This window comes from Sciurus vulgaris, assembly GCF_902686455.1.
Source record: "Sciurus vulgaris genome assembly, chromosome: 7".
In the NCBI taxonomy this organism is placed as follows: domain Eukaryota; kingdom Metazoa; phylum Chordata; class Mammalia; order Rodentia; family Sciuridae; genus Sciurus; species Sciurus vulgaris.
Genome location: NC_136467.1, coordinates 139,389,436 through 139,414,429, shown reverse-complemented (window position 1 = coordinate 139,414,429; position 24,994 = coordinate 139,389,436). Strand labels below are relative to the sequence as shown.

Sequence of the window (24,994 nt, the reverse complement as noted above, 5' to 3'; positions counted from 1 at the left end):
ATTTGCAGATTTCTAAAATGCAAAGTAAAATTCTAAAAATGGACTTGAAATGGACCCCAGAATCTCATCTAAGAGTATAAATGCAAATCCACACCAAGAAAAAACAACCACAGAATCATCACATTAAAAGGGGAGGGGATATTCAAATAATAATGAAGATTTGCACAATTCAGAAATGGAAATTAAGGCATATGGCACACAGCTACTCTACAAAGTTCTTTTATCAGCCTTGAATCCTTAGGATGTGGCCTATGTTACGGCCATTGTTAAAGGGCACAGAAGGGACTGCTGAGTTAAAAATCTTAAGGGAGAAGAGGAAGAATGGGAACCATTTGCTGAATACCTAAAGTGAGTTGGAGGTTTAGCATTTAATTCTCATAACAGACTGTGAGTAAAGTTATCTGCATTAAAGATGAAGAAATTGAGACTCTCTCAACCATTCCGCGGAGTATCCTTTATCATTTATCGCCAGAAAGAAAGAAAAAATGATCAGAGAGGCCTCAGAAGCATCACAGAAAATGTCACCTTTATTTAGATCACTACTGAGGTGAAAATAAAGCACATGGGTCTCAAATTTGACCAATGAAATATTAAAAAGGCTAAAAATGTTTATTTTAAATAAATAAGCAATAAACATTTGGAAAAAACTTCATAATGTTATTAGGGGAAACTGGTAACAAAGACATTTTTCTGTGATTAACAGATTTGTAAATGTTCATTCTCTGGGAAGATGATGGGCCATTTAATGATGTGGACTCTCAAGAATATTAAATGGAATGTTTATAGAATGGGTATTATACTTAAATTCTGGTTGTATATATACATACACACATCTATTTATTTATGAATTTATTTATTGTGGTATTGAGGATCAAACTCAGTGGCACTCTCTCACTGAGTCAAAACCTGCCTCCTCGCCTACCTTGTTACTGACCTGATATTCTTAAAACTTCAAACTTTTTAGGGCTGGGGATATAGCTCGGTTGGTAGAGTGCTTGCTTTGCAATCATAAGACCCTGAGTTCAATTCCCAGCACCGCCAAAAAAAAAAAAAAATTTTACTTTGAGACAGGGTCTTGCTAAATTGACTAGGCTGGCCTCAAACTTGTGAACTTCTGCCTCACTCTCCCAAGTTACTAGGATTATAGACATGTGCCATTGTACCTGGCATTTCTTCTGGTTAAGAAAAATTTCTTTTCTTCTGGTTAAAGAATAGTCTTCTGAACTATACCAGAAGTAGGTCTACTTTACAATACAGAGTACTAGATATGCTGAAAATTGCTTTGATACCCAAAATACTATCATCATGAGACTAACCAAGCATTCACTGAATACCCAATATATACAATGAGTTACATGCATATATGTATAAACAGTCAGCACTGTTCATGTTATGCTGTGTTTTTAACATTAAAATCTCATTTACACTAACCCCTCGGTTTTCTCAGTACAGAGCTGCATGCGAGGTTATAGAACATTCACGATCTTTTCACTAGAGTTAAATGTGGGAAGATCTCCAAGTGTCTTGAAAGATGTTTTCTTCTAGTTGGTCTTTTCCCCTCAAAATAAGATACCTGCTTTGTAGGGAACTGAATTTTTTTCCCCTCCTTTTTTTACAGAACTACTAGTGGGGCCCAGTAGAGTGGTATGCACCGGTAACTCCAGCTACGTGGGAGGATGAAGCAAAAGGATCTCTTGAGCCCAGAGTTTGAAGACAGGCTGGGCAACAAAGTGAGACCTTGTATCAAAATAGAGAGCAGGTAGGGGAGAAAAATTTCAAAGCAAATAAAATGTTCACGTAATCCTGGGCAGGTAACCCACAGATTCTTATCCTACAACTAATTTCTTGCCACATGAACTGCTGATACCTTCCTTCCTGCAGCAGAAATATAGTGGCAGGGTGAACAGGCAACCAGGTGATTAAGAGACTCATTTCGAGATGGGCCTGGCTGAACCTTAAAGTGGTCACCTCCATCCCTGCGAAGCAGCAAGTACCAGAAGTCGTTACAGAATGTCCTTAGAAACTCAATAAGACCACGCTGGATGTTCACAGGGCTCTTCCTCTTGCTGAGTACTCAGGGTTAAGAAGTGACTGTCCCCTCCTCTTGGAGATACTGTCCTACCTCTGCTCCTTCTCTTGTTTAATACTGGCCACCTGTTCCAGACACCCAAGTTCAGTTGTGCATGCCAAGGAGTGGCTTAGCCTAAGCATCTGAGAGTAGCATGCTAAATTCAGAGCCCCCGTCTCATTTGTCATGGAGTAGGTCACATTTCTGTGCAGCTAAGATTCTCTTCAAGCATAGTAAGAACACATAAGCCTCTGTTCCTGAAGTCTATCTGTTATCCAGCAGCATCTTCAGGGCCTGTCTCTTATATTTAGCAACAGTAAAAACTGTGCCCATCATTAAGAAACGAAGACTGACAAAGCAAGGAGATGACGTTCCAGGGATATTCCTTCCTAGTCTCACCTTTCTAACGACAGTTGAAATGAGAACATATTCCTGCTTTAAAGAATAAATGGACAAGATAATCATGAAAGCTTGCCCCATGCCAGGGTCTTCAGCAAGTCCTTACGCCTAACACACACCCACACCTCTCTTTAAAACTTCAAAGTCTGTGGTCTGCAAAATGAGGAACAAAGGGAAAATTAATTTTCTATTTTTCCAAGGCAATCATGGTCTGCCAAAATTTTTTTAAATACGCATTTTAGAGACAGGCCTTATTTCAATAGAGGTCTGTTTCCATCTCTCTTTCAAGTATCACTTCTTTATAGCTCTGTAGCCCAGCACTTTCTGGAACAAGTTTTGCAAATTACAAAGCTCAATGCCCTTTTTCCTACACTGAGCTCCCCCGAAGGGTATGCTCTGGCTCAGTTTCCCAAGTTTGTTTTGGAAGACAAGCACCACTCCATCCAAATTTTCAACGTGAGAACAGCTGATAAAAAGTTCTAGAAAGTTAGAAGTTGGAGCTACACTGATGTTTCCATGAAACATGTTTTGTACTTGATGGGAACCCACTATAGTGCTCAGGATCTAAGCTGTGGTTAAAAAGGTTTGGGATAAAGGATTTTCGAACCTCAAAAACCTAAGAATCTACAACTTGAAAAACTGTACCAGATATGGCAACATATTTAAAAAGGTTTCTCATCGAAATTTCTCATAATGAATTGGAATTAACATTACTTTATCTTCCTGTTTACTAAAATATCTTTACTTTTAAACAATACCTTATGCCAGGCATAGTGGCAAATATCTGTACTTCCAGCTACTCAAGAGGCTAAGGTAGGAGGATCATTTGAGCCCAGGAATTTGAAGCCAGCCTGGGCTTTGCAATGAGACCTTGTCTCAAAAATAAATATAGAGATAGATGAATAAATAAAACACCATGTAAATTTACTTACTAAAAACAAAGTATAAGAAGTAATGGGCTTTATTGGTGCTTCAAAGCAACTGGTTAGGGCTGGGGTTGTAGCTCAGTGGTAACAGTGCTTGCCTACCATGTGTGAGGCACTGGGTTCAATCTTCATTACCACATAAAAATAAATACAATAAAGGTATTGTGTCCATTTACAACTAAAAAAAATTTTTTAAAAGTAACTGATTACTCATAACATTTTGTGACCATTTATTTTACTTTATTAATATAACAATCCTACTGAGGATTCTCTTTATAAAAGATAAAGGAGATTCTATAAGAAAGACTACTTAGCCTTAGAAACAAGGATGACCAACATGTAATCATCAAATAACCAGGGAATAGAATGGGGTGCTTAAGAGCACCTCAATACCAGCTAAGAATAGCCTGAAACTTGGAAAGAATGCAGTCCTTGTAGTTTACATTGTGAACTGTACAATGAGGTCCTCTGAGTATCTCAGCAACAAAAATCCTGGGGTGAAGCCTGGATCAGCCTCACACAGCAAACAGAAGAGGGCCAGGTTCAGAAAGACTGAGCTCAGGGAGGGTGCATCATATACGTCCATGTGGACGGCTTCCAGAGCAGGGCTGAGCAGGGCTGAGCACAAGTGAGGCAAGGGTGAACCGCGTGGTCCCTAAGACACTGTGTCCAGACTTGCCTAGTGGAATCACGCCCTTGGAGAGATGGAAATCTAGAAATCAACACTACAGGGAGCCACGCCACAGCAGAGATTGTACTCCATCTGTACCCCTCAGGGAATAGACTAAAAACCAGAGCATGGACCATGTCAGAGCAAAGAGGCACAGCTGAGGGAGGGACTAGAGCAAGTCACAAACAAGATGGAAGAGACACCTGGGTGTGGGCTCCTGGAAGCTGCGGCAAAGTTCTCTGTCACCAAGTTCAGCATCAGTTCTGCAGCCTCCCCCAAGGGAGCTCCCAAGTGCTCCTCAACACCAGCAGCTGCTGACAGACCTTGGAAAGTGGCAGCAGTAGAAGGGAAGTGGGAAAAAGAACTCTGGTCTTGAGCACCGAACTCAGTCGACTGACTCCTTCCACGCTCATCAGAACCTGAGTGTTCCTTATTCTTTTCAATTCCTGCACACACGGCCCAGGGCAGTTTTGGCTCCTGATTAATGTAGCGCAGGTATGTGGTAGGGAAAGATCACAGTTCACTACTGGAGCCTCAGATTCTGGAATGGATCCATCAGGGCAAATAAATCTAACTCCACTCTCTCTGGCACATTTTTGTAAGTGTTTTCACATTTTTATAATTTTTCCAAAGGTACAGTTCTGCTGACAAAGGAAGGTGGTAATGGCTTTACTGTGATTAACAAAAACACAAAAACCTTTCTTTTCACCCATTATTTGTAATTTTCTGCAGAAAAGAAAAAAATAAAGTGTGATAGTCTCAAATAGTCCCAAATAATAAGTTTTTGTTAATTAAATTACAGATTTAGAAGAGTGAAAAGGAAATAAACTTTTTTTAAAAAACCTCTCATTTTCTGGAATGATATAAATTGTTTCCTCTGTATTTTTCCATCTAAGCACATATAACAATAATATTAGTAACTATTTATACATACTATTTAACAAGCATTATCTTAAGTACTTTGCTTGTATTAATTCATTTATTTAAAGACACAATATTTCAACAAGGTAGGCATGGATAATACTAGCTTTTAGCGATGAAGTAACTAAGACAGAGAGGTCAGGTAATTTGTCTATGGTCACACAGCTAACAGAGTAATACATACACACACACATACACACACATATTTTTAAAACAGATTGTTACTACTGTGTTTTCGGCTTTAACAATACACACTCAAAAAAGGCTTCTTCTATTCAGGGCAGGACCAGAGTATACTATAAGCCTTCAAAACCCTTTCACAACCATTATTTCATTTGTGCCCAAGTTCTAAATGAGGTATCACTAACCCATTTTGTTACAGTGTCAAAAAATTAAGAGATTTCCACAAAGTTCTGCAGAATTAGAACTAGCACTCAGTCTCCAACAATTTAGTCCTCTTTTTCCAATCAAGATGTCTTACAACAAATACAATCAGAACTCCCAATTATTAGGCATCCTAAGGCCTACTTTTTAAAAGATATTTATAAACAATTCCAATATACAGTGTTATGAATAAGAAATGTACCTTAGGATAATATCAAGGGCTATGCCATAAAAAATTCAAGATCACTTCTGAGTCCATCCATATATTCAAAACAACACAGTAATAAAACCTGGTTAAAATGGTTGCCCCCAAAGCTGTTCCATTTCAGACCACATACTAGTGGACCATGCTACCAGGATGACAGAAATAGTTTAACACTGAAAAGAGCACTACAGGGCTGGGGAGATAGCTCAGTCGGTAGAGTGCTTGTCTTGCAAGCACAAGGCCCTGGGTTCGATCTCCAACACTGCCAAAAAAAAAAAAAAAAAAAAAAAAAAGAAAAGAAAATAGTACTACAACAGCATGATGTTGAGAATGGGGACCAGAGTGATGGGAGTACTTTTTTCTAATACGCAGTGACAGGAAAGTTCTATTCATTATTTCTCACATGGTAAGAAAGAATGTGGCCTCTGAAGCCAGAGAGCCTATATTCAGCACTATATTCCCAGCACTGCATGTTGCTTTGATCCTTTCCTCTTCTAAAAAATGGGATGATCCTAAATAAATCTTCAAGGTACAGCACATAAAAATAAATGGAGATCAACAAGGAAATGGAAGACTTGAACAATGCTATAAACCAACTTGACCTAACAGCACACCTATACACTCCACCCAACAGCAGAACACACACTATTCTCAAACAGACCAGGAACATTTCTGAGGATGGACCATATGCTATGTAACAGAACAAGCTTCAATAAATTTATAAGGATTGAAATTATGAAAAGTATGTTCTTCAAGTATAAAGGAATGAGTCTAGAATCAATAATAAGAATTTGGGAAGTCACAAACCTATAGAAATCAAACATGTCTGAATAACTAGTCTGTTGAAGAAAACAAGGAAAACTAGAAAATATGTTGAGCTGAATCAAAAAACACAACATACAAAAATTTAGGAGATGTAAGGAAAGCCACAGTTACAGGGTAGTGCACAGCTTTAAATGCCTGATGGAAGACAAAGTTCTCAGTTCCTCTACTCTCTGAGAGGACCCAGTATCTCCTCCCCCTCTCCCCTTTTCTATCCCTATTAATAAATCCATACCTATTACTCTGAGCGACATGTCTGAAAAAAAAAAGAAAGTTCTCAAATCAACAATCTAATCTTATTCTTTATAATACTGGAAAAAGAAGAGCAAACAAATCTAAAGCAAGAAGAAGGGGGAAAGAATGTTCAGGGCAGAAAATTAATGAAATGGAGAACAAAAAAAAAAAAAAAAACAAAAAACAGGAAAATCAATGAAAGCAAACAATGGTTCTTTGAAAAGATCAATAAAACTGACAAATGTTTAGCTAGACTGACTGAAGGAAAAAGGAATCAAATCACTGAAATAAGAAAGAGGTACAATACCACTGACATTCCAGAACAAAAGGTATTATGAGCTACTGTAGATACCTGTCTCCTAGATAATGTTATTGTTTTCAATGAAATAGCAAAATTTTCTAGATACAAACTACACAAATGACTTAAGGGGGGAAAAAAAGAAGAAAAAGAAATCTGAACTGACCCATAATAAGTAAAGAGATTACATTAGTTATTTAAAAAACTACCAAAAAGAAAAGCCCAGGTGGTTTCACTGGTGAATTCTACCAAACACTTAAGAATACCAACTCATCACAAACTTTCCCAAAGAGCAGTGGAAGAGGAAACACATCTTACTTATAGCTCATTGTATGAGGCCAGTATTAACCTGATATCAAAACCAGACAAAGATGGCCCAAGAGAACTATACTGTCATGAATATAAACACTAAACTCTTAACAAAATACTAGCAATCCCAACCCATCAACATGTGAAAATAATTGTACACTATGACTCTGATAGGATTTATCCTAGGAATGAAATTAGTTTAACCTCCAGAACAGAACAGGACAGAACAGAAAGCAAAAATAGCTGGGCACAATGGTACACACCTGCAATCCCAGTGTCTCGGGAGCCTGAGGCAGGAAGATGCCAAGTCTGAGGTCAACCTAAGCAACTTAGTAAGACCCTCAGCGAGTTAGTGAGATTGTCTCAAAATAAAAAATAAAAAGGGCTGTGGATGCAGCTGAGTGGTAAAACACCATGGAGTTTAATCCGAAGAAAGGAAGGGAGGAAAGGAGGGAGGGACGGAGGGCAAAAACCATAGATGGAAAAAAAAAAACATTTGATAAAACCCCACACCCTTTCATCATAAGTATACTTAAAAAACGAGGAATAGAAAGGAACTTCCTCCAACTTCTAAAAGGCATTTATGAAAAAACCCACAACTAACAACATATTTAGTTGGGGAAGATTAAATGCTTTCTTTATCCTAAGATTAAAACTATGATAAAAGTACCCATACACTTCACTTTATTGAACATTATATTGAAGGTCCAGTTAGGTCAAATAGGCACAAAAAAGAAATAAATACATCCAGATAGGAAAGGAAGAAGTAAACGTATATTTGTAAGCCATAATCTCATATATATAAAATCCTAAGTAATAACTATAGGAATGAATAAATAAGTCAGAAGGTTGCAGAAAACAAAGACAATATATAAATTTAAACTGTATACCAATACACTAGCAATGAACAATTGAGAAATGAAATTAGAAAACAATTCCACTTACAATAACCCCATATAAATAACATAGAAATAATAAAATAAAATATAAAACTAATAACTCTGAAAACCAGAAGACATTGTTGAAAATAATCCAGGAAGACCTAAATAAATGGAAAAATATCCCATGTAATTGTGCCAAAAGGCTAATGTTAAGTGGCAGTACTACCAAATTGACCTATGGACTGAATGTGGTTCAAAGGGCAAAGAGACTGAGCCATCAGAAATGACATTTACCTGGGGAAATCAAAAAAGCAAACCACTTTGTGAAAGTTCTTTAAAATATTCACACTTTTCATGAAGTCATACTATACTTCACTTCTAGCTTGGACTGAGAAATCCACAGGCTTTAAATTACTAAAGCATTGCTTAGAAATGAGAATATTTATCAAATGCTTACCAAGGGCCAAGAATTGTGTGCTAAATTCATTATCTTCTAATCCCCATCTAACTGTTTTAAGCAGATACTATTAAAAACCTCATTTTAGGGTGGGGGGTATTGCTCACGGGAAGGGCGTAGTACATTTAGCATTTTGTGAGGCCTTGGGTAAATGAGGAGACTGAGCAGAAAGTTTACAAGTGGCATGGAGACTTGAATTTAGGTATGTGATTTAAAATCAGGAAACTTAGTGACAATGCAATACATCCCCCCAAGTATATTGCTGGTTAGGGGCTCTTGAAATGAGTTTAAGTACAATAAATTGGATTATCTCATCTTAATAATTATAATAACCAAATATAACTAATGTATCAATTATATTATGGTCACATAAGGTTTTCCTTTGAAATAAGTATATAAAAATGTAATTCACCTTTTAAAAAAAAGAAGGATGTTGATTAGAAAGGAATAAAGAAAAAAAAGTTTTATTTTCTGAGAAAGTAAAATTCCCGAGTCTCCTTTTCCCCTTTTTCTTAGTTTTGATGTTCCTACAAGGTTTGTATAAAAAAGGTAAGAATTTAAAAATTCTTTAAATACTCAAAACAATGCAATTACTCTAAGAAGTGTCAGTCCACTGGATGAGTAGTTTAATATGCCCACCCCTGAGTGAGGATCCTTCTCACTCAGGAAGTAATTTCCTGACATTCATCAGATTTTCTTTTTCTCCATTTTATCCTATCTTTCCTGAAGCTCCGGGACCAGGACACTTAACTACTCCCTTAAAGGCCCCAGAAATTCTTTTGCAAAGAAAAAGATCTTTGGGGAATCTGGTAGGCACATGCAAATACTTTTCAAAGGACAGGGTTATGTGAATGTGTCTCCCTGGGGTCCTGCTATACACATGTACACTGCCCACCTGTGGTGCTCAAACACACTCCAATTGGCAGCAGGGAATGCCTGTAATCACAGCTACTTGGGAGACCAAGGCAGGAGGATTGCAAGTTTGAGGTCAGTTTGGGCAATTCAGTAAAACCCTGTCTCAAAATAAAATAAGGGCTGGGGATATAGTTTGGTGGTATAGTGCGTGCCTAGCATGAGGCCCTGGGTTCAATCCCTAGTACCAGGGGGATGGGAAAAAAAGAGAGAGAAGAAAAAAAGAAAATAAAACTAACTCCAACTGGCCCAGGGGAATGACTGTTTCATCCTGAAAGTTTCCCATTATCAGATTTGCTGATACTCCAAGATGGTAAACAAAACCATTTCTGGCTTTTCTCTTGGGCAACAAAAATTTAGGACTTTTTCAGTCCTCAGGTGAGTCCTCGTTGGCTCAGAGGTACCAGCCATCTTTGAGGAAAAAGGTATCTCACACACCTGTGCATGTTCCCATTGGTGGTGAAAGACTGGCCACACACAGTACATTTGTAAGGCCTCTCTCCAGAGTGCACCAGCATGTGGCGATCCAGGGAGCTGGCCGAACTCAGTGACTTCCCACAGATGCTGCATGAGTGGTCAGCTCCTCCAGTGTCCGTGTTGTGCTGCAGAAAGTACACAGTAGTTACTTGAAAAGATAGGCAAAACCTCAGCTATTAGGAAATGCAGATCTAGAGCTTTATAAAAACTAATAAAATTTCTTGGCTATTTCTTTCTGCTTTCTTTCTGCTTTGTTTTAACTATCTTTCTAAAGGGTCCAAATGTATCAGCAACATGGACAAATAACTGTTATGACCTTCCTGTGTTCCAGTTTTGAAAAGCAGTTATGAAAGGCTGAGAGAAAGGTGAAGTCTTTGCAGTCTTTCTTTGAAACATATAGATTAACTCACCACATATATTAACTTTATGGGCAGAAGGACTCAACTACACAGCAAATGTGTAAAATAGGGTTGTCTCACAGAGTCACTAACCCTTCTCAAATTTGATGTTACAGGCCTGCTGTCAGAGAAAGAGAAATGAAACCTGCAGAGTGGAGTTTTGGCTTCTCAAACATGGCAAGGAGGATTTCTATACAAACCCAAGTCATTCTAGTAACTTGATGTTGTTATTAAGTAGCATGTTATGATTTTAATAGATTATCAATCCTTCACTGTTCTATACCCAACAAAAGTCTCTTATAGCTCAGTCATAGCAAATGAGGGAGAAGGATAAAAGGATAACTGAGTAAATTCACAGCTGTATGATATAAACTTAGAAGAATAAAGAAAAGGGAAAGACATCTACAACCTCAATATAGCATAAGGAATTCAAATCATATTGACAAGTCACATATGATGAAAAGTCTTAATATAAGTGGGCAGTCTGCTAAATGTTTATTAAATTCTGAAAAGTTATTCTGTGCTGATCTGGGCTTTGCCAAAGTAACATGAATACACAAAAATTATTTCATAACTGCCTCAAGTTATAAAATATTAAATCAAAATTAGGCACCATTCACAATTCACCCATTAAAATCAAATCACCTAGTCACCTTGTTAATTAAGAATAATTTAAAACGAAAATACAAAAGTAGCAGCTAACCTGACGAATGTGCATAGTCAACTGGTGCTGGGTAGTGCAAATCTTTTCACACAGGGGGCAGTTGTAGGAAGACTTCTCCTCTTTCATTTCCTAAAAAAGATTAAAACAAAGTATGAATTTCAAATCATAGTAAACTAGTGCCTTCTATTTCTGTCCTAAGCCCCTGTGTCTTTAGAGTAGGCTATGAGTAGCTGAGAGCAGTGGACCAGAGCCTGTCCAGGGGTCAGCATGAGCAGGTCACCTGCCTGTCTGCCCTCAGTTTCCCTGTCTGTAATTGGGAAAAATAATAGTATCAACCACATCATGTTGTGATGTGGATTAAATTTATAAACTTAAAATGAAATTAAAGCATTGAAACAGTGCCTGGTACAGAGTAAGTGCTTAATAAATAGTAGTGTTTTATTACATGGATACCATTTAATTGTCAGTGATGGTAAAAAAAATAAGACCCCACCCTAACAGCAGCAGGAGCCATTAGTGCCTGGTTATGTACCCTATAGGCATTAACACAGTTCTTGGACCAATGCTAGCATCTGCTTGACACTGTATCTAAGAAATGCAAAAAAAAAAAAAAAGAAATGCTGTCCCTGTCAAAACTTTGATAGGAATGACAGTATAAACTGGAGACTTCAACAGAGATGACAAAGAACCAGCTCACTACTTGGTGAAGAGTCTTGTTTTATGTTCTCTCAAAACACACGGGACAAGCTTCCTTTGAGGCAACTATTTTACTTTTTAAGGAAAAGGCCAAAGTCAATCAGTAACCCTTTGTTAGCGCTCCTCTTTCCAAGTAGTTGAAGGAAAGCTACTGGGACGTGCCTGTCTATCATGGCCTCTTTACTCACACAGTCCCTACGAACCATGGGTCTCTGCCTCTGTGTCCACAAAGTAAGTAGATCCAGACTTCTCCCAGGAATTGAAAATTGGGATGCTCAGGGAATGCCATCAGTAGGATCACCAGGCGGCTTTGTAGAATACACATTTCTAGATGAGACTCTCAACATAACAGATCAGAATCATTGTGGGGGAAAGGAGGGGAGGTGGAACCTAGGAATCTGTTTGTTTCATGAACTTCTCAGAAGATACTGACTGTGCCTGGGTCTGGGAATGACAAAGTTGCTAAGTTAGGGAATCATGAGCACTTTGAGATTTCATGTAGAGCTGGGGCCACAAAAAACACTGTGGCATATTCAACATAAGAAAGCAACTGAGAGAAGATGTCAGTGCTAACTGGAGTGAGTGGTCAGGCAGCCTTTGAGATGAAGATATTGGGTGGCGGGTGGGCAGCCCACATGCCAGCTCTCTAGGGAGGGCAGACACTCTGGCCAGGCTATGCGTCATTTCCTGTCCTCGAACCTCTTTCAGTAGACCTCTTTTTACTTGAAGTGAGCTTCAGTAAGTTTCTGCAAATACCAATTATTGAGCACTTACTATGTGTAAACTCTGAATATACAGAAAGATAAGGTTTCTTTTTTTTTTTTTTTTTGTCCTCTACAACCACTAGGAGAGACGCCACTATTATGGATCCCATTTTCTAGATGAGGAAATTAGAGTACAGAGGGGCAAGTAACCTGCCCCAAACTGGAAAACAAATAAAAAGTAGACATAGGATTAAAACTCAGGTCAGCTGCTCTACAGCCCATGCCCTAAACTACAATGCTATATAAAGTCTGTCAAAAAAAAAAAAAAAAAAAAAATTAACCCCAAGGCACAGAAAGTAACCACCCTGTGGTTGTTCATGAGAGATGATGAAAATAAAAGTCACCCTTGTGCACTATAAAAACAAATGGTACCATAAACCAGATGGGTGGAGTGAATGCATGATGATGTCTAGTTTGTAGCTGGCTTCCTTCTCCCTTACTCCTTTTCAGAAACTAGCAAGTCTCATTCTAACCAAGATGACCCGTCGTCAATCTGTGGAAGTGAGTCTGAGAACTAGGTATGCCAGTCACATATTTTCTCACACTCACATTTAAAAAGATTAATGATATGAATTGTATAAGGAAGCTGAAAACCCCAGAAACCAAAACATTCTTGGCTTCACCCAGTTATTCACGTACTTCTAAGTCTTATCAAAGGTATAACTGTGAGGGGGAAGGGGGTCATATCTTCCCAGCCAGTTCTACAACCATTCAGATTGGAACTGACCAAGGACCCCCATAAAAACAAACACCACCACCACCAACAACAAAAATAACTAGAAAAAAGAAAGAGCATTTGCTGTAATAGTGAGGGATGCCTCACATCCAGGCCAAAATTAGGCTCAAGTCCGACCACTGGGGCAGTTTTGTTAAATTATTAGATAAGGCAATTCTATATATTTAAAAAGTTTTTAAAAGACAAATTCACCACCAGTGTTATGTAAATATACATGAAAAGCCAACCCTCAGCCAGATTCAGCGGTACATGCTATAGTCCCAGCTACTGGGTAGGCTGAGGCAAGAGGCTTGATTGAGCCCAGGAGTTTGGGACCAGCTTGGATAACCCAGTGAGAGCCCAGTTCAACACCAACACACCACTACTGCCACCACCAGCAAAAAAAAAAAAAAGGCAGGGAAAAGAAAAAACAAACCAACCAGACTCTTGAGGAGACAAAGTATTCTGAAAAAAATTTTCTTGCATTCGGCTTGAAACAGACACCAGATACACTGTGTGAGCCTTGTGTAGCTGACTGATAATGACTCTAAGGTTGATCATTAACTGCTGCCAAACCTGAGGCTGGCAATGATGCCATGTAGTCCATAATACATGTTCATGAAATCTCAGGTGGCTTGGGAGAAGGTCTGTGGACTCAGATTAAACCTTCAAAACTAAACTAAATAGAAGAGATCATTGTGATGCTGGAAAAGGCCTACTGGAGGATTTTGAATCCAATTATTATGACTGTGCTGGTGGAAGAAGCACACTTCCTGAGTTGAAAGATAAAATTAGCAGCTAATGTGATAACTAACCATTCCATAGTGAAACAATCTGGCACCCTTGTCAGCATCCGGCTGTGCCTAATCTGTCCTGGAACTCTGCTCAGGAGGATGGGACTTTTCCCGGCTCTCTCTCTCCAGCCTCCCTGTCCAGTTCACAAGTAAGGAGGCTGTTTCCTTCTCCCCTGTACTCTCTTCCCATTGCATTTTGTTTTCTTAATTAGGCACTGTATTTAGTAAGCTACCGCTGGCTCAGACCTCTCATTGAAAAATGAAGTCAGTACACTAGATTTCTGGAGGAGAAAGGAAGTAGATGACAAGTGGTCCAGTTACACCTGCACGTTCCCTTCCTCCAGAGAGCAACCTCCACTCAGCATGCAGGAATGGGAGGAGTCCTGGGTATCTTCTGTGGCCCTAACTGCTGTTTCTGAATAACTGGGAAGGAACTGGAGCCTGGACCTGGGCCAGCTCTGCCTGGCTCTGGGGGTGGGAGTGGGGATGCTGTGCTACTTAGGGAAATGTTCTGGCCTACACTTCACTCATTCCTGAGCACAGAAGGATAAGGACAGTGAACTAATCTGTCTTATTCATCCCAGAATGCCTGGCACCAGGCACAGCAGCTAGCTAGAAGAAGCTGGGTAAATACAGTTACATGAGTTGATGGATGGAGAGATGGACAGATAGATGGATACATGGACAGGCACATGAAAATGGAAGTAAACCTTTTCTTCCCAGAGCTAGTGCTCCTTCTTGACTCAGGCTACAGTCATACAGGCTGAGTATTTTCTCAGGTACCCATAGGAAGAGAGGCACAGGAAGGCAAGGGAAAAAAAGAGAAAGAAAGGTATCAGCGCTCCAACTCTTAAACATTACTCAACGATGCCGAGTCTTCAGCCATAAACTAGGTGTGGAGAAACAGTCCCACATTGTTGCTGGTGGGATCCGGAGTTGGCTTCATATTTCCTGGAGGGCAAGTTGTATCAAAACCTTAATTAAGGTCTACTACTGAGAATTTATAGAAAACCAAAGAGGTGTGGTCAGAGGATTCTGTATGAGGACAGTCATAGAAAGATTATTAATAAAAAAGAAAATTCATGAAAGCCCCATGGGCTTGCTCTCTTGTTCATCCCTTCGTTCCTAGATACTCAGAAGACCTCCTTCTTTCTGAAAAAAACCAAACACTAAACATGAAGAAGTCAATCCATACTATATGAATTCAGAGAAGAACTGAGACTTATTTGCCCTCTGCCTCCCTCCTTAATCCACCTACAACGTGTTATTACTATGGCAGTACAACTTTCAAAAGTGTCCCATTTGTCCACTAATTAAAAAATTCTTCTTATTGTCCAATGCTGGAGATAAGGACTTCTATAACAGTAATCATACCTCCCAATCTCTGTCTACTCATTTACTTTTACCCCACTTCTCCTGATCCTGTGTCAAGAGGACTAAACAGAATCTTAAGTGGAATTCTCTGAGTCAAATTCTGTGCATTTTCAAACCTGGAAAGTTGAACAGCAGCCCCTATACAAATAGGACTTATTTGCCACCTAATCTGAAGATGTTTAAAAAAAAAAAAAAAATCAAGGAGTTGCTTTGAAAGTTCAATTAACCATGTGCGAATAAGGAAAGAAACCACATCACAACAGAGGAATCAGTCAAGTTCACTGTCTTGACCATCATGTGAAGAAAACTTGTGTTTAAATCAAATCATGGGGCAAAGAATAAGGGTGCTTTCACAACACTGACATCACAGCAAAGAAAATTTCTTCCATGAAAGGAAACTGACATAAGCTATGAAAATTTGCTCCTGAAAATGATTAGGCCTCTGGGTATATCTGTTCGATTCAGAAACATTCAACGTTTTGTCTTAGGGAGCTGAGAAACTTCCTCCAACATTCTCACAGACTGAACCCACCAGATGCTACCACCCAGTGTACAGAAGCTTACCTGGTTCCTTCTGCCAATCCGATTTGGTCCTGGAGGCTTCGCAGGGGACTTGATGCCCTGGGGGCTCCCTCCATTCTCTGTGACATTCCCTACACTCATTACTGCTGACATCATGGTGTTGATGGAAGACAGGTCTGGGCCTTCCAAGCCAACAGGCGAACTTGACGTCATTGGGACAGGGTTTATGCTTCTAAGAAGCCTCCGTTGTAGAACTGAAAACCAGAAATTGCTGATATTATTAAGGAAAGTTCAGACTTCCCTCATAGCCAAGTGTAACTGGCCATGGTTACCTGAACTATAAGCTGGGTCAAACACAAACAGCCTCCTTCTAGTTCAGCTCATTCTCAGGATGGTGCCAATGATGATTTAAGCTTTCATCTAATGACATCTTGGCATACAGAAGACAGACCACTGATCTTGCTTCCTTTCTGAGTGCATGTCACAGATAGGACTATGAGTCACCTGAGGCAGGTTTCTTTGTCTTTCCTAATCTTTGTAAGCAGAATTAGGAAAGGCTAAGGCAACAGTGAGGAAACCCAACAGGCTCCATTTGGCTGGCTGGCTTCCCTCATAGAACCATATATTCATTTTCTGTGACATAAAGGTCTAAATACTCAGGACGAGAAACTTCAGGTTTTATTTAATTCAATTGCTGCAATAAAGTGAATTTAATGGGCAGCCCCCAAATTCTATAAGAGATTAGAGAAACCAACCCTGTCAGGATCATTACCAAATTTCAAATCAACATAAAATAGCCTGTTTCTTAAAAGACACAAGTAGGTAATATACCTATACCCCAGAAAACAGAAAGCAGAAAACTCCACTCCCATTGTTAATTACCTCCATTTTTGCCAAGTGATAAACTGTGAAATGTCCCCCTGCAAGAGCTACCATCCACACGCAGGAGGAAATGGCTCTATGTTTACTTCTTTTTTCCTCTATAGGTTATCACTGGTTGATACTGGAGGGAAACAGATGTAGAAAGATTCAGTGAATGTCTATTTGTCAGTTTTACTTTCTGAAGCTCATATTTATACACCAAATTTTCTTTCAAACTGTGCCTCAGTTTCTTACAAGGAGCCTCATACCCGCTCCCCTTGACCCACCTTGTGTTTCAACCTGAAACTGACCAAAGACAAAACAATTAAGAATTCACCAAAAGGTCAGAGTCTAGATGGTATTAGGCCGGACCTAAAAGAAGCATGGTAACCTGAAAAGAATGACCAAAGGGAAAGTGATGGCCCATTTCACACCAGGATTTACTTCTGTAGGCTATATGCATTCTTTGCAAATAGGACTATGGCTATAGGTGTAGTCATTAGTAAGTCCAGACATAAAATTTTTCTTCATTTAATCTAGGAAGATATTTTATACTCTATAGCTTTATACTCTATATTTTATACTCTATTACCTGTTGGTAATATTATCTTAGCATCCTATTATTCCATGATTAGCATTAACACATTTCAGAAAACCATGGCAAGCAGCCTAAGATCAAGCTCATCATTTTAGCTGTAAAGAGGTTGCTTAAAAGCAACATAAGGAAGAACGTGATTTCATGTGGTTTTTTCCCACCAACATTAGCAGCTCTGAAAGGTGGTCAGGTGGTCACATATGACAGGTGATCTATCCAGAGCAGCTCCAGATGTGCAGCCCTCCAGCAGCAAAGCAGGAAAGGGGATAAAACATTATTAAGTAGATTCTAGCTAAATCTCTAACTAAAACCCTATCAAAAGGGACAAAGACAATCTTAGAAACAGAAATTTCCTTGTCAAGAGAAAAAATATGGGGCTGGGGTTGTGACTCAGTGGTGGACTGCTTGCCTAGCATGTGTGAGGCACTGGGCTCAATTCTCAGCACCACATATAAATAAATGAATTTAAAAAAGGTTTATCAACATCTAAGAAAAATATTTTAAAAAGAGATAAAATGTGTTTTACTTGCTATTCTTTTAATATGTCCCCCAAAAGATCATGTATTGAAAATAATCTTCAAATTCATATGTTAATAGTATTCAGAGTGGGGTCTTTGGGAGGTAATTAAGATTAGACAAGGTCACAAGGGTGAAACACCCATGATGATATTAGTGGATTTATAAGAAGAGGAAGATAGAACTGAGCAAGCAAGCTTGCTCTGTCTAGCCATGTGATATCCTCTGTCATGTTATGATACACCAAGAAGGCCAAGAAAGTGCCACGCTCTTGGGACTTCCCAGCCTCCAGAATTCTGAGCTAAATAACCTTTCAGTCTTTATAAATTATCTGGTCTCAGGAATTCTATTATACCAACAGAAAATAATCTACAACTGTTAAGAGATGTTTTGAAGATAACCAAATAGTTTCCCAAATAGTAGGAAAAAGGAGTAAATGCAAAAGCATACAAGACTCCCAATCCAATCTCACCTCCCACATCTTTCCCTATAAAGACAGGAAAGCCAAACTATTTTGCCATGCCAACAGCCATTCAGATCTATTAAAAATTATGCTTCTTACTTCCTGTTTTTGTCTTTGTTTATTTGGGTAATTTTTCTTTAGGGAAAAAAACATGCAAACACAGTATGCACGTACAAGTATATCTATACAATACATACCACTCTTCTCTTTCTCCACCCCCCACCCCCGTACTTGGGGTTGAACTCAAGCGCAGTTTACCACTGAGCTGCATCCTCAATCCTTTTTACTTTTTATTTTGAGGCAGGGTCTGGCTAAGTTGCTGAGGCTGGCCTTGAATTAGCAACCCTCCTGCCTCAGTCTCCTGGGTTGATGGGATTATAGGTGTGTACCTCCAAGCCTGGCAGACTTTTCTTAATGAATTGTCAGCAAAAGTATCAGTTCCCTAGAATTTTTAGATTAATCAGCATAAAATTATGTATCTAGTTCCAAAATAGATGTCTTCAGTACTGAATTCACCACAATCTTTAAAATATATCTTCCCTATAATTTTACTATACAGAAAAGCATAAAATAACTGCCTAGAAATCTTTACTATAATTATGTTGTATTGATAAAAAGAAAATGAGTCTTTCTACCAATTTATATGAAGAATGTGGAAGATAATCTCACTTTTGTCCTAACACTAAATTTAGAAAAGTGGTAGAGCTGACTCAAATATGTCAAGTTCAAGTAAACACCTTTGTGACTAAATGGCCAATAGGTAAATTGACAAAAATATATTCACTAAGAAGATCCAATCTGTCAGTGAGAATTTTTTCAGTCATTATGATATCAAAGATACATTCTTGCAAACTAAGTCTGAAATAGAGCATGCCTAGCAAGAGTCACTAAGGTTAACTAGCATAAGAGCTGAAAGTTACAAGGACTTATCCCATTAGAAAAGGAGAAAAGCCATGCTTTGGGACTAACTGTAAACTTGTTTCCCATTCTTCTGGACAGGAAGATAATTTAACTAGATGCAAGTTGGCCAGTATTAATTGATTCTACCTACCCACTATCCGATACCACAGACTACAGTGGAACAATCCAAACTAATACACCTAAACCTGCTGATACTTGATATCACAGAATAAAAGATATTTTAATAGCTTATCATCTTTTGATAAAATACTTTCCCTTTTATGAATATTTATAGCTCTAGAATTTTCATTAAAAAAAAATCACTGGCCCCAATCTAGTGCAAACCCCTCCAATTGGAATCAGAGAGGACTGGGACCCCAGATGAGGTTCCTGAGACACAAATGTGATCTATATCACCAGATAGACTAGACTGGTATTCCAGTCTCTATCCCACAGAACGAACTGTTGGGGTGGGGAAGAGGAGAGAAGAGAGGAAGATGGTGTCTGAGGTGCTGCTTCCTGTGAAGCATCCTTAGCATCCTCAAGTTTCTCATCCCACACCAAGGGATCAACATATTAAGAAAACCCAGCAAGGGGCAATTTCAATTTTAAACTGATTTTGTACCAAGCCTCTGGGGGTCCTAGAAAAGAGGGAGCACAACTGGGAAGGAAGATGGAAGAAGGGAGAGCATGGGAAGACTCAACATTTACCATTCAACTAAAGGAAAGTCTACGATGCTTAACTGACCTGTTTTTCTTGTCTTATCAAGTTGACCTCCTTACTGAGGAGCTGGCACTGGTTGGGCCCAAATGTGGGCAGGGTCACACCTCAAAGTCACCACTTCTAGAGCACAGAGTTGAAGCAACCTGTAAAAACAGAGAAGTTGATGTTAAAGGGGGCTAAGACAAGAAGTGATCCATTTTCTGCAAAATCTCCTCTATTCAACAACACCAGGAGTCACAAATTGGGACAAGAGCACATTTCCCATGCCCTGCCTGCAATTAAATGTGAGCTGTGAGGTGATTCCATCCAGAGTTGACCTGTTAGCATCTAAGCAAGAGTGGCTGGAGCTGAGCACAGGACCCCCTCCATATCACCACCACACCAAGCATGTTCCAACAATGGCAAGAGCGACACCATGAGAGAAGGGCTTGGACGACTGGCTGTGACCGTTGGCAGAGCCGTGGCAATCCTAACGGCATGTTAATAGGAGATGCTGATGGTCCCTCAGCTTAAAGGAAAGAGAAAAACAGGATAGCAGTCAATGCTCTAGAAACAGGAAAAAAGAAGCAAGCTACAGAAAATAAGAAACAGTAATGAACAGTCCTTAAGTAAGCTGAGACTATCTCACATTTTCCCAAGCAAGCGTTTGTAACTCATGTCAAACAGGACCAAATGGGTAACCTTTTTCCTTTCTGTAGGAAGATGTGGAAATGTCTCTAATTACACATGCCCTTCATGAGGTCTCTGGGGTGCTAAGGCCCTGAAAAGCCCCCAGCTGGGAGAATGTTGTGTCTGGACCTCAATACTGTCAGAGAAAGCTAGAATATGGCATTTCCCAGAAAAGCATCTGGTATGTTTGCCTCTGGCTCTTAACACAGCATCCCTTAGCTAAGCTGAAAAGTGCCAAACTGGGAGAAGATTCAAAAAGTTAATAAGGCTGGGGATGCAGCATATAAAGCACCTGCCCAGCATGCACAAGGTCCTGAGTTCAATCTTCAGCACCACATTAAAAAAAATAACCTTTGTGCACATGATACCCAGCACAGCAGAAAAGGGGGCAGAGTGAGCAGTAGCAGAATAAACCCATGCGGATAACACTGTCTAAAAGCAATTGTGTGGCATATTTTTCACTTTCATCCCTTTTTGAAGAGTCTGGAGACCAAGCTGTCCAAGTGTGTCATACAGCTATCATCTTGACTCTACTCGAGCTGCCCATAGATAGCTCCTTAAGCACCTTAGGCACGCAAAAGCCAGGGCTAGGCTGCTCTAATAGGGGGTGAGAAAGTTCACCAGCTTTTTTTTTTTTTTTTTTAAATCAGAAACAGCTCCCAAGTGATTTCTGATACCATGATGCTCTCCCCAACTTTTTTTTAATACCTCACTGCTTTAATTCTCCATCTTCTTTATGCTACTCTCTTTTGGGGAAAAGTTACTTGGATTCTAAGTATCAAGGAAACAAGAAGGGGGTGCATGCCTATAATACCAGCGGCTCGGGAAGCTGAGGCAGGAGGACCGTGAGTCCAAAGCCAGCCTCAGTAACTTAGCGATGCCATAAGCAACTTAGCAAGATCCTGCCTCAAAATAAAAAAAAAAAAAATAAGAAGAACTGGGTTCAGTGGTTACGTGCCCCTGGGTTCAATCACCAGTACCCCCCCAAAACCCCAACAAAACAACAACAACAAAAATAACCAAAACAAATCAAACCAAAACAAGGAATAATTCATAGGGACAAGCCTGTGAAAAGGATAGACATGAAGATCCTCCATTCTACAGACACCCTGATAGTTCTCCATGTTTCCTGGGGCAGGACCCACTTTGAGAATCTGATGAAAATTATGGACTCTCCTCTCATTTATCTTCCTTCTCTTATTTAAGATACTTTAAAAAAAAATGTACATACTCTAAGCTCAACATTTCATTTGTATTCAAGAGGATCAGGGACCCTAGAAACATACCCTATAAAAGCAAGGTAAGAATTCTTGTTTTTGTTCATATATGACCCCCCACTTCCTTTAAACCACGAATCAAGCTAATTTTGTTACGATTCTCAATGCAGTTTTCAAAAATACACAAACCATTTTTTTTCACATTATCTCTACCTGTATAAACTTACAGATATCTAAGGAGAAATTAAGCATAATTTTCAAGGTTAATAAAAGCAAGCAAACTTTCCCTGTTTTTTAATTCATTTTTACATTATTTGGGGGCTGGGGGCATAGATCAATGATACAGCACTTGCCTAGCATGTGTGAGGTCCTGGGTTCTAGCCCCAGCACCACAAAAATAAAAGAAAAATATACATGTAGTTTTAAAGAAATGGTAAATTTTATTAGTAGGAAGTCTGGAAAGGAGTAGCTCACAGGTTTCCCCCGCCTAGAAACTGTCAAGATCTTCAAATAAGTTCTACATATAATTATAATACAGTTCTATACTGCAGTTCTACGTATAATTAAAATACACATTCACATGTTTCAAGAGTTAAGAAACACGTTTATGGAATGAACATTCTCCAGAATATAATTAAGACTGCTATTAAAAGTCAGTCGTGAGGCTGAGGTTGTGGCTTAGTGGTAAGAGTACTTGCCTGGCAAGTGTGAGGCCCTGGGTTCCATATTCAGCACCACATATAAATAAATAAAGTAAAAGATTCACTGACAACTAAAAAAAAAAAAAAAAAAAGTTAGTCCTGCTTCCTCTTCTCATTTAAGATGCTTTAAAAAAATCCAATCAGTTTCCCCTCAAATATACAGGGAGAACCAATGGGAAAGAGGATCCTTTCAGAGCAAAAGGGCCAAGCTTAGACTTGACCTTGAAACTTCATCCTCTGATCTTTGATATAAATTATCTGAATATTGAGAATGTCCTGCAATCTAGTTGAATAATAAGAGTCACCACCCTGTTTGCTCTGGGTTCCCTCAGGTCTAAGGGACTCTTAGAACTTGGAGAATGAAGAAGTACAAAACAGTTTTTGGAAGAAACTTCAAGACACCCCTTACCTCCATGGCATCTGCCTCAGGAGAAAAAGAGAAAACAAACAAACAAAAAAGACCAGTATGGCCCAAATGATGACTCCTGTCGGTGAAAGATGACAAAGACAGGCTGGGATGTTTGGGGGATGGTCCTGGATGCCGGATTTCTGGATTTTCACTCCCACAGGCTTTTTGCAAAGCCAAGGAGGCAGGATGTCTGGGAGAGGGCAGAGGTCCCTCTGAGAGGAGGAGGGGCAAGGGAAGGCCAGCCCCCAGTCCCTGAGGAGATAAGGGACAATGCTATGTAAAGCCAGAAAGAGAAGATTAAGGAGCCTGTCTCCAGGTCCAGTGAGATAGCAAAGAAGAGATGAAAGATAAAAGGGAAGATGGTTTAGAAGCAAAGAGCGGCATCCCGGCCTCTGAAAAACCCCAGGGTTTTTGAAGTGAAATCTAAAATCTGTCCTCAGACCCTCAGGAAATATGGAGTAAGTTGAGATACGTAAGATGATGGCAGAGGTCCTGGGCTTTACAAAACTTGACCTGAACAGCTGCAGTGCGGAGCCTCCTCGATGTTCATAAATGCTTGGGATGGCTGATGAGTTCAGACCAACCCAGGACAGGCTAAAGGAGTCTGAAGAGGAGTACAGACACAGAATGGTCTGGGCTACTAGAGCACTTGACCAACAGCCAGCCTGCTCTCCCCCTGCCTGCAAAGCCTGAGGCCAAACTGTCTCCTCTAACCAGGATGGCCTTGCATGTGCGCTGAAGGCCCAGACAGCTGGGATGACAGCTCTGAGTTCCAGGAAGTTGATGTGTTTCTTGGCTTAGGGTGCAAGCTATGCCTTGGATAGGGCGGCAACGCATGAAAGTCGCCCGCCCCTCCCTGCCCATGGCTGGCACAGGCTTTGGTAAAACGGAGCCTCAGAGTGACATGTAATGCCTTCAGAATTTGAGCAGACCCTGCCCAACCGGGCACTGTGAACTGCTCCAGTTAGCTTTGCATCTTCTCCCCTTGGCTAAGGATGGACTGCTGAGAAGAGGTGGGAAAGGTACCCAAGGGCAGAGGTCACGTTCAGGAAATAAGTATAAAAGCAAAAGGGTGGGGGTGGCAATCCTAGAATTCAAGATATGTATGTGGACCTCCTTTTTGGTTGTACCCATACCATGCTCCATAACACTTACCCTTTCCTATCCGAGACTACAGCAAATGGCCAGACTTCAACCTGCTTCTCAAGGCTGTTCATGCTTTGGCTGCAGTTTGCCTTTTGGCCTGAGGACCACCAGTCCCCATGGTCATCTCTTTACTCAGTTCTTTCCCCTAGAACTTCCCCCTCTTCGTGGTTACTGTGCACATGGCACTTCCCAGACTCCCAATGACCCAGGGCTCTTGATTTCAAACCCTAGGACATGATGACCTTTAATTCCACCATCGTACTTAGTAACATTCACAGTCAACACATTTTGCGCACTATGTACCACACACCGAGAATACTGCCTTGTTTAATCCTAATAACAACAGTGCTATGAAGATAATCTCATTGTACAGATGAAAAAACTAAGTCACTTGTCTCCGAAATTGTGGGGTTGTTACGTGGCACAGCCAAGTGAATCCTCTTTCTGAACTTCATTAAGTTTCTTTTGAATGAAATGCGTGGCCCTTGGCACAGGGCTTGACAGCACAGATGTGCTCCTTTAGTTATGTTCTCTGGCTTCTCCAAATCTTGTTCTGAATAGTTTCTGTTCTTTTAAATGCTCAGCACCTGGCCTTCCATTCCTGCCTGTGTCTGAGCAGGAAAAAGTACTCCTCTTACCCCTCACTGCTGTCCCCTACTCTCTGGCAAGAGGCAGGTCTGGACTTTCACCTCCATGGAAAAAGAAACATTCCCCTTGCCACTCAAAGGGGACAGGGAGAGGTTTTCACATTCTGTACCCTCTGGTTCTAGAAGTAGCCAAGCCAAGGAGGCAGGAAGAAGCCCTGAGGCTCAGCCTGAAATACCAAACAGCCCAGTCCTGTCCAGTGGTTGATGACACAAGCCCACCAGGTCACCTCTGCTTCCATGAAAATCATGTACAGAC

General features: G+C 40.0%; 1 protein-coding gene across 6 annotated transcripts in view; it reads right to left on the bottom strand.

The window, feature by feature from the left end:
• Window positions 1-24,994, bottom strand: part of RREB1 (ras responsive element binding protein 1) — a 132,505-nt gene that overhangs the window by 50,822 nt on the left and 56,689 nt on the right. For all 6 annotated transcript variants that reach the window (XM_079147521.1, XM_079147519.1, XM_079147516.1 and 3 more), the window contains exons 2-6: window positions 19,974-20,092; window positions 16,773-16,893; window positions 15,933-16,144; window positions 11,065-11,154; window positions 9,925-10,088 (exon numbers count right to left, since the gene is read on the bottom strand). In XM_079147521.1, the coding sequence (XP_079003647.1) occupies window positions 9,925-10,088; window positions 11,065-11,154; window positions 15,933-16,103 (425 nt within the window). In that variant the 5' untranslated portion in view covers window positions 16,104-16,144; window positions 16,773-16,893; window positions 19,974-20,092. The remainder of the gene's footprint in view (window positions 1-9,924; window positions 10,089-11,064; window positions 11,155-15,932; window positions 16,145-16,772; window positions 16,894-19,973; window positions 20,093-24,994) is intronic.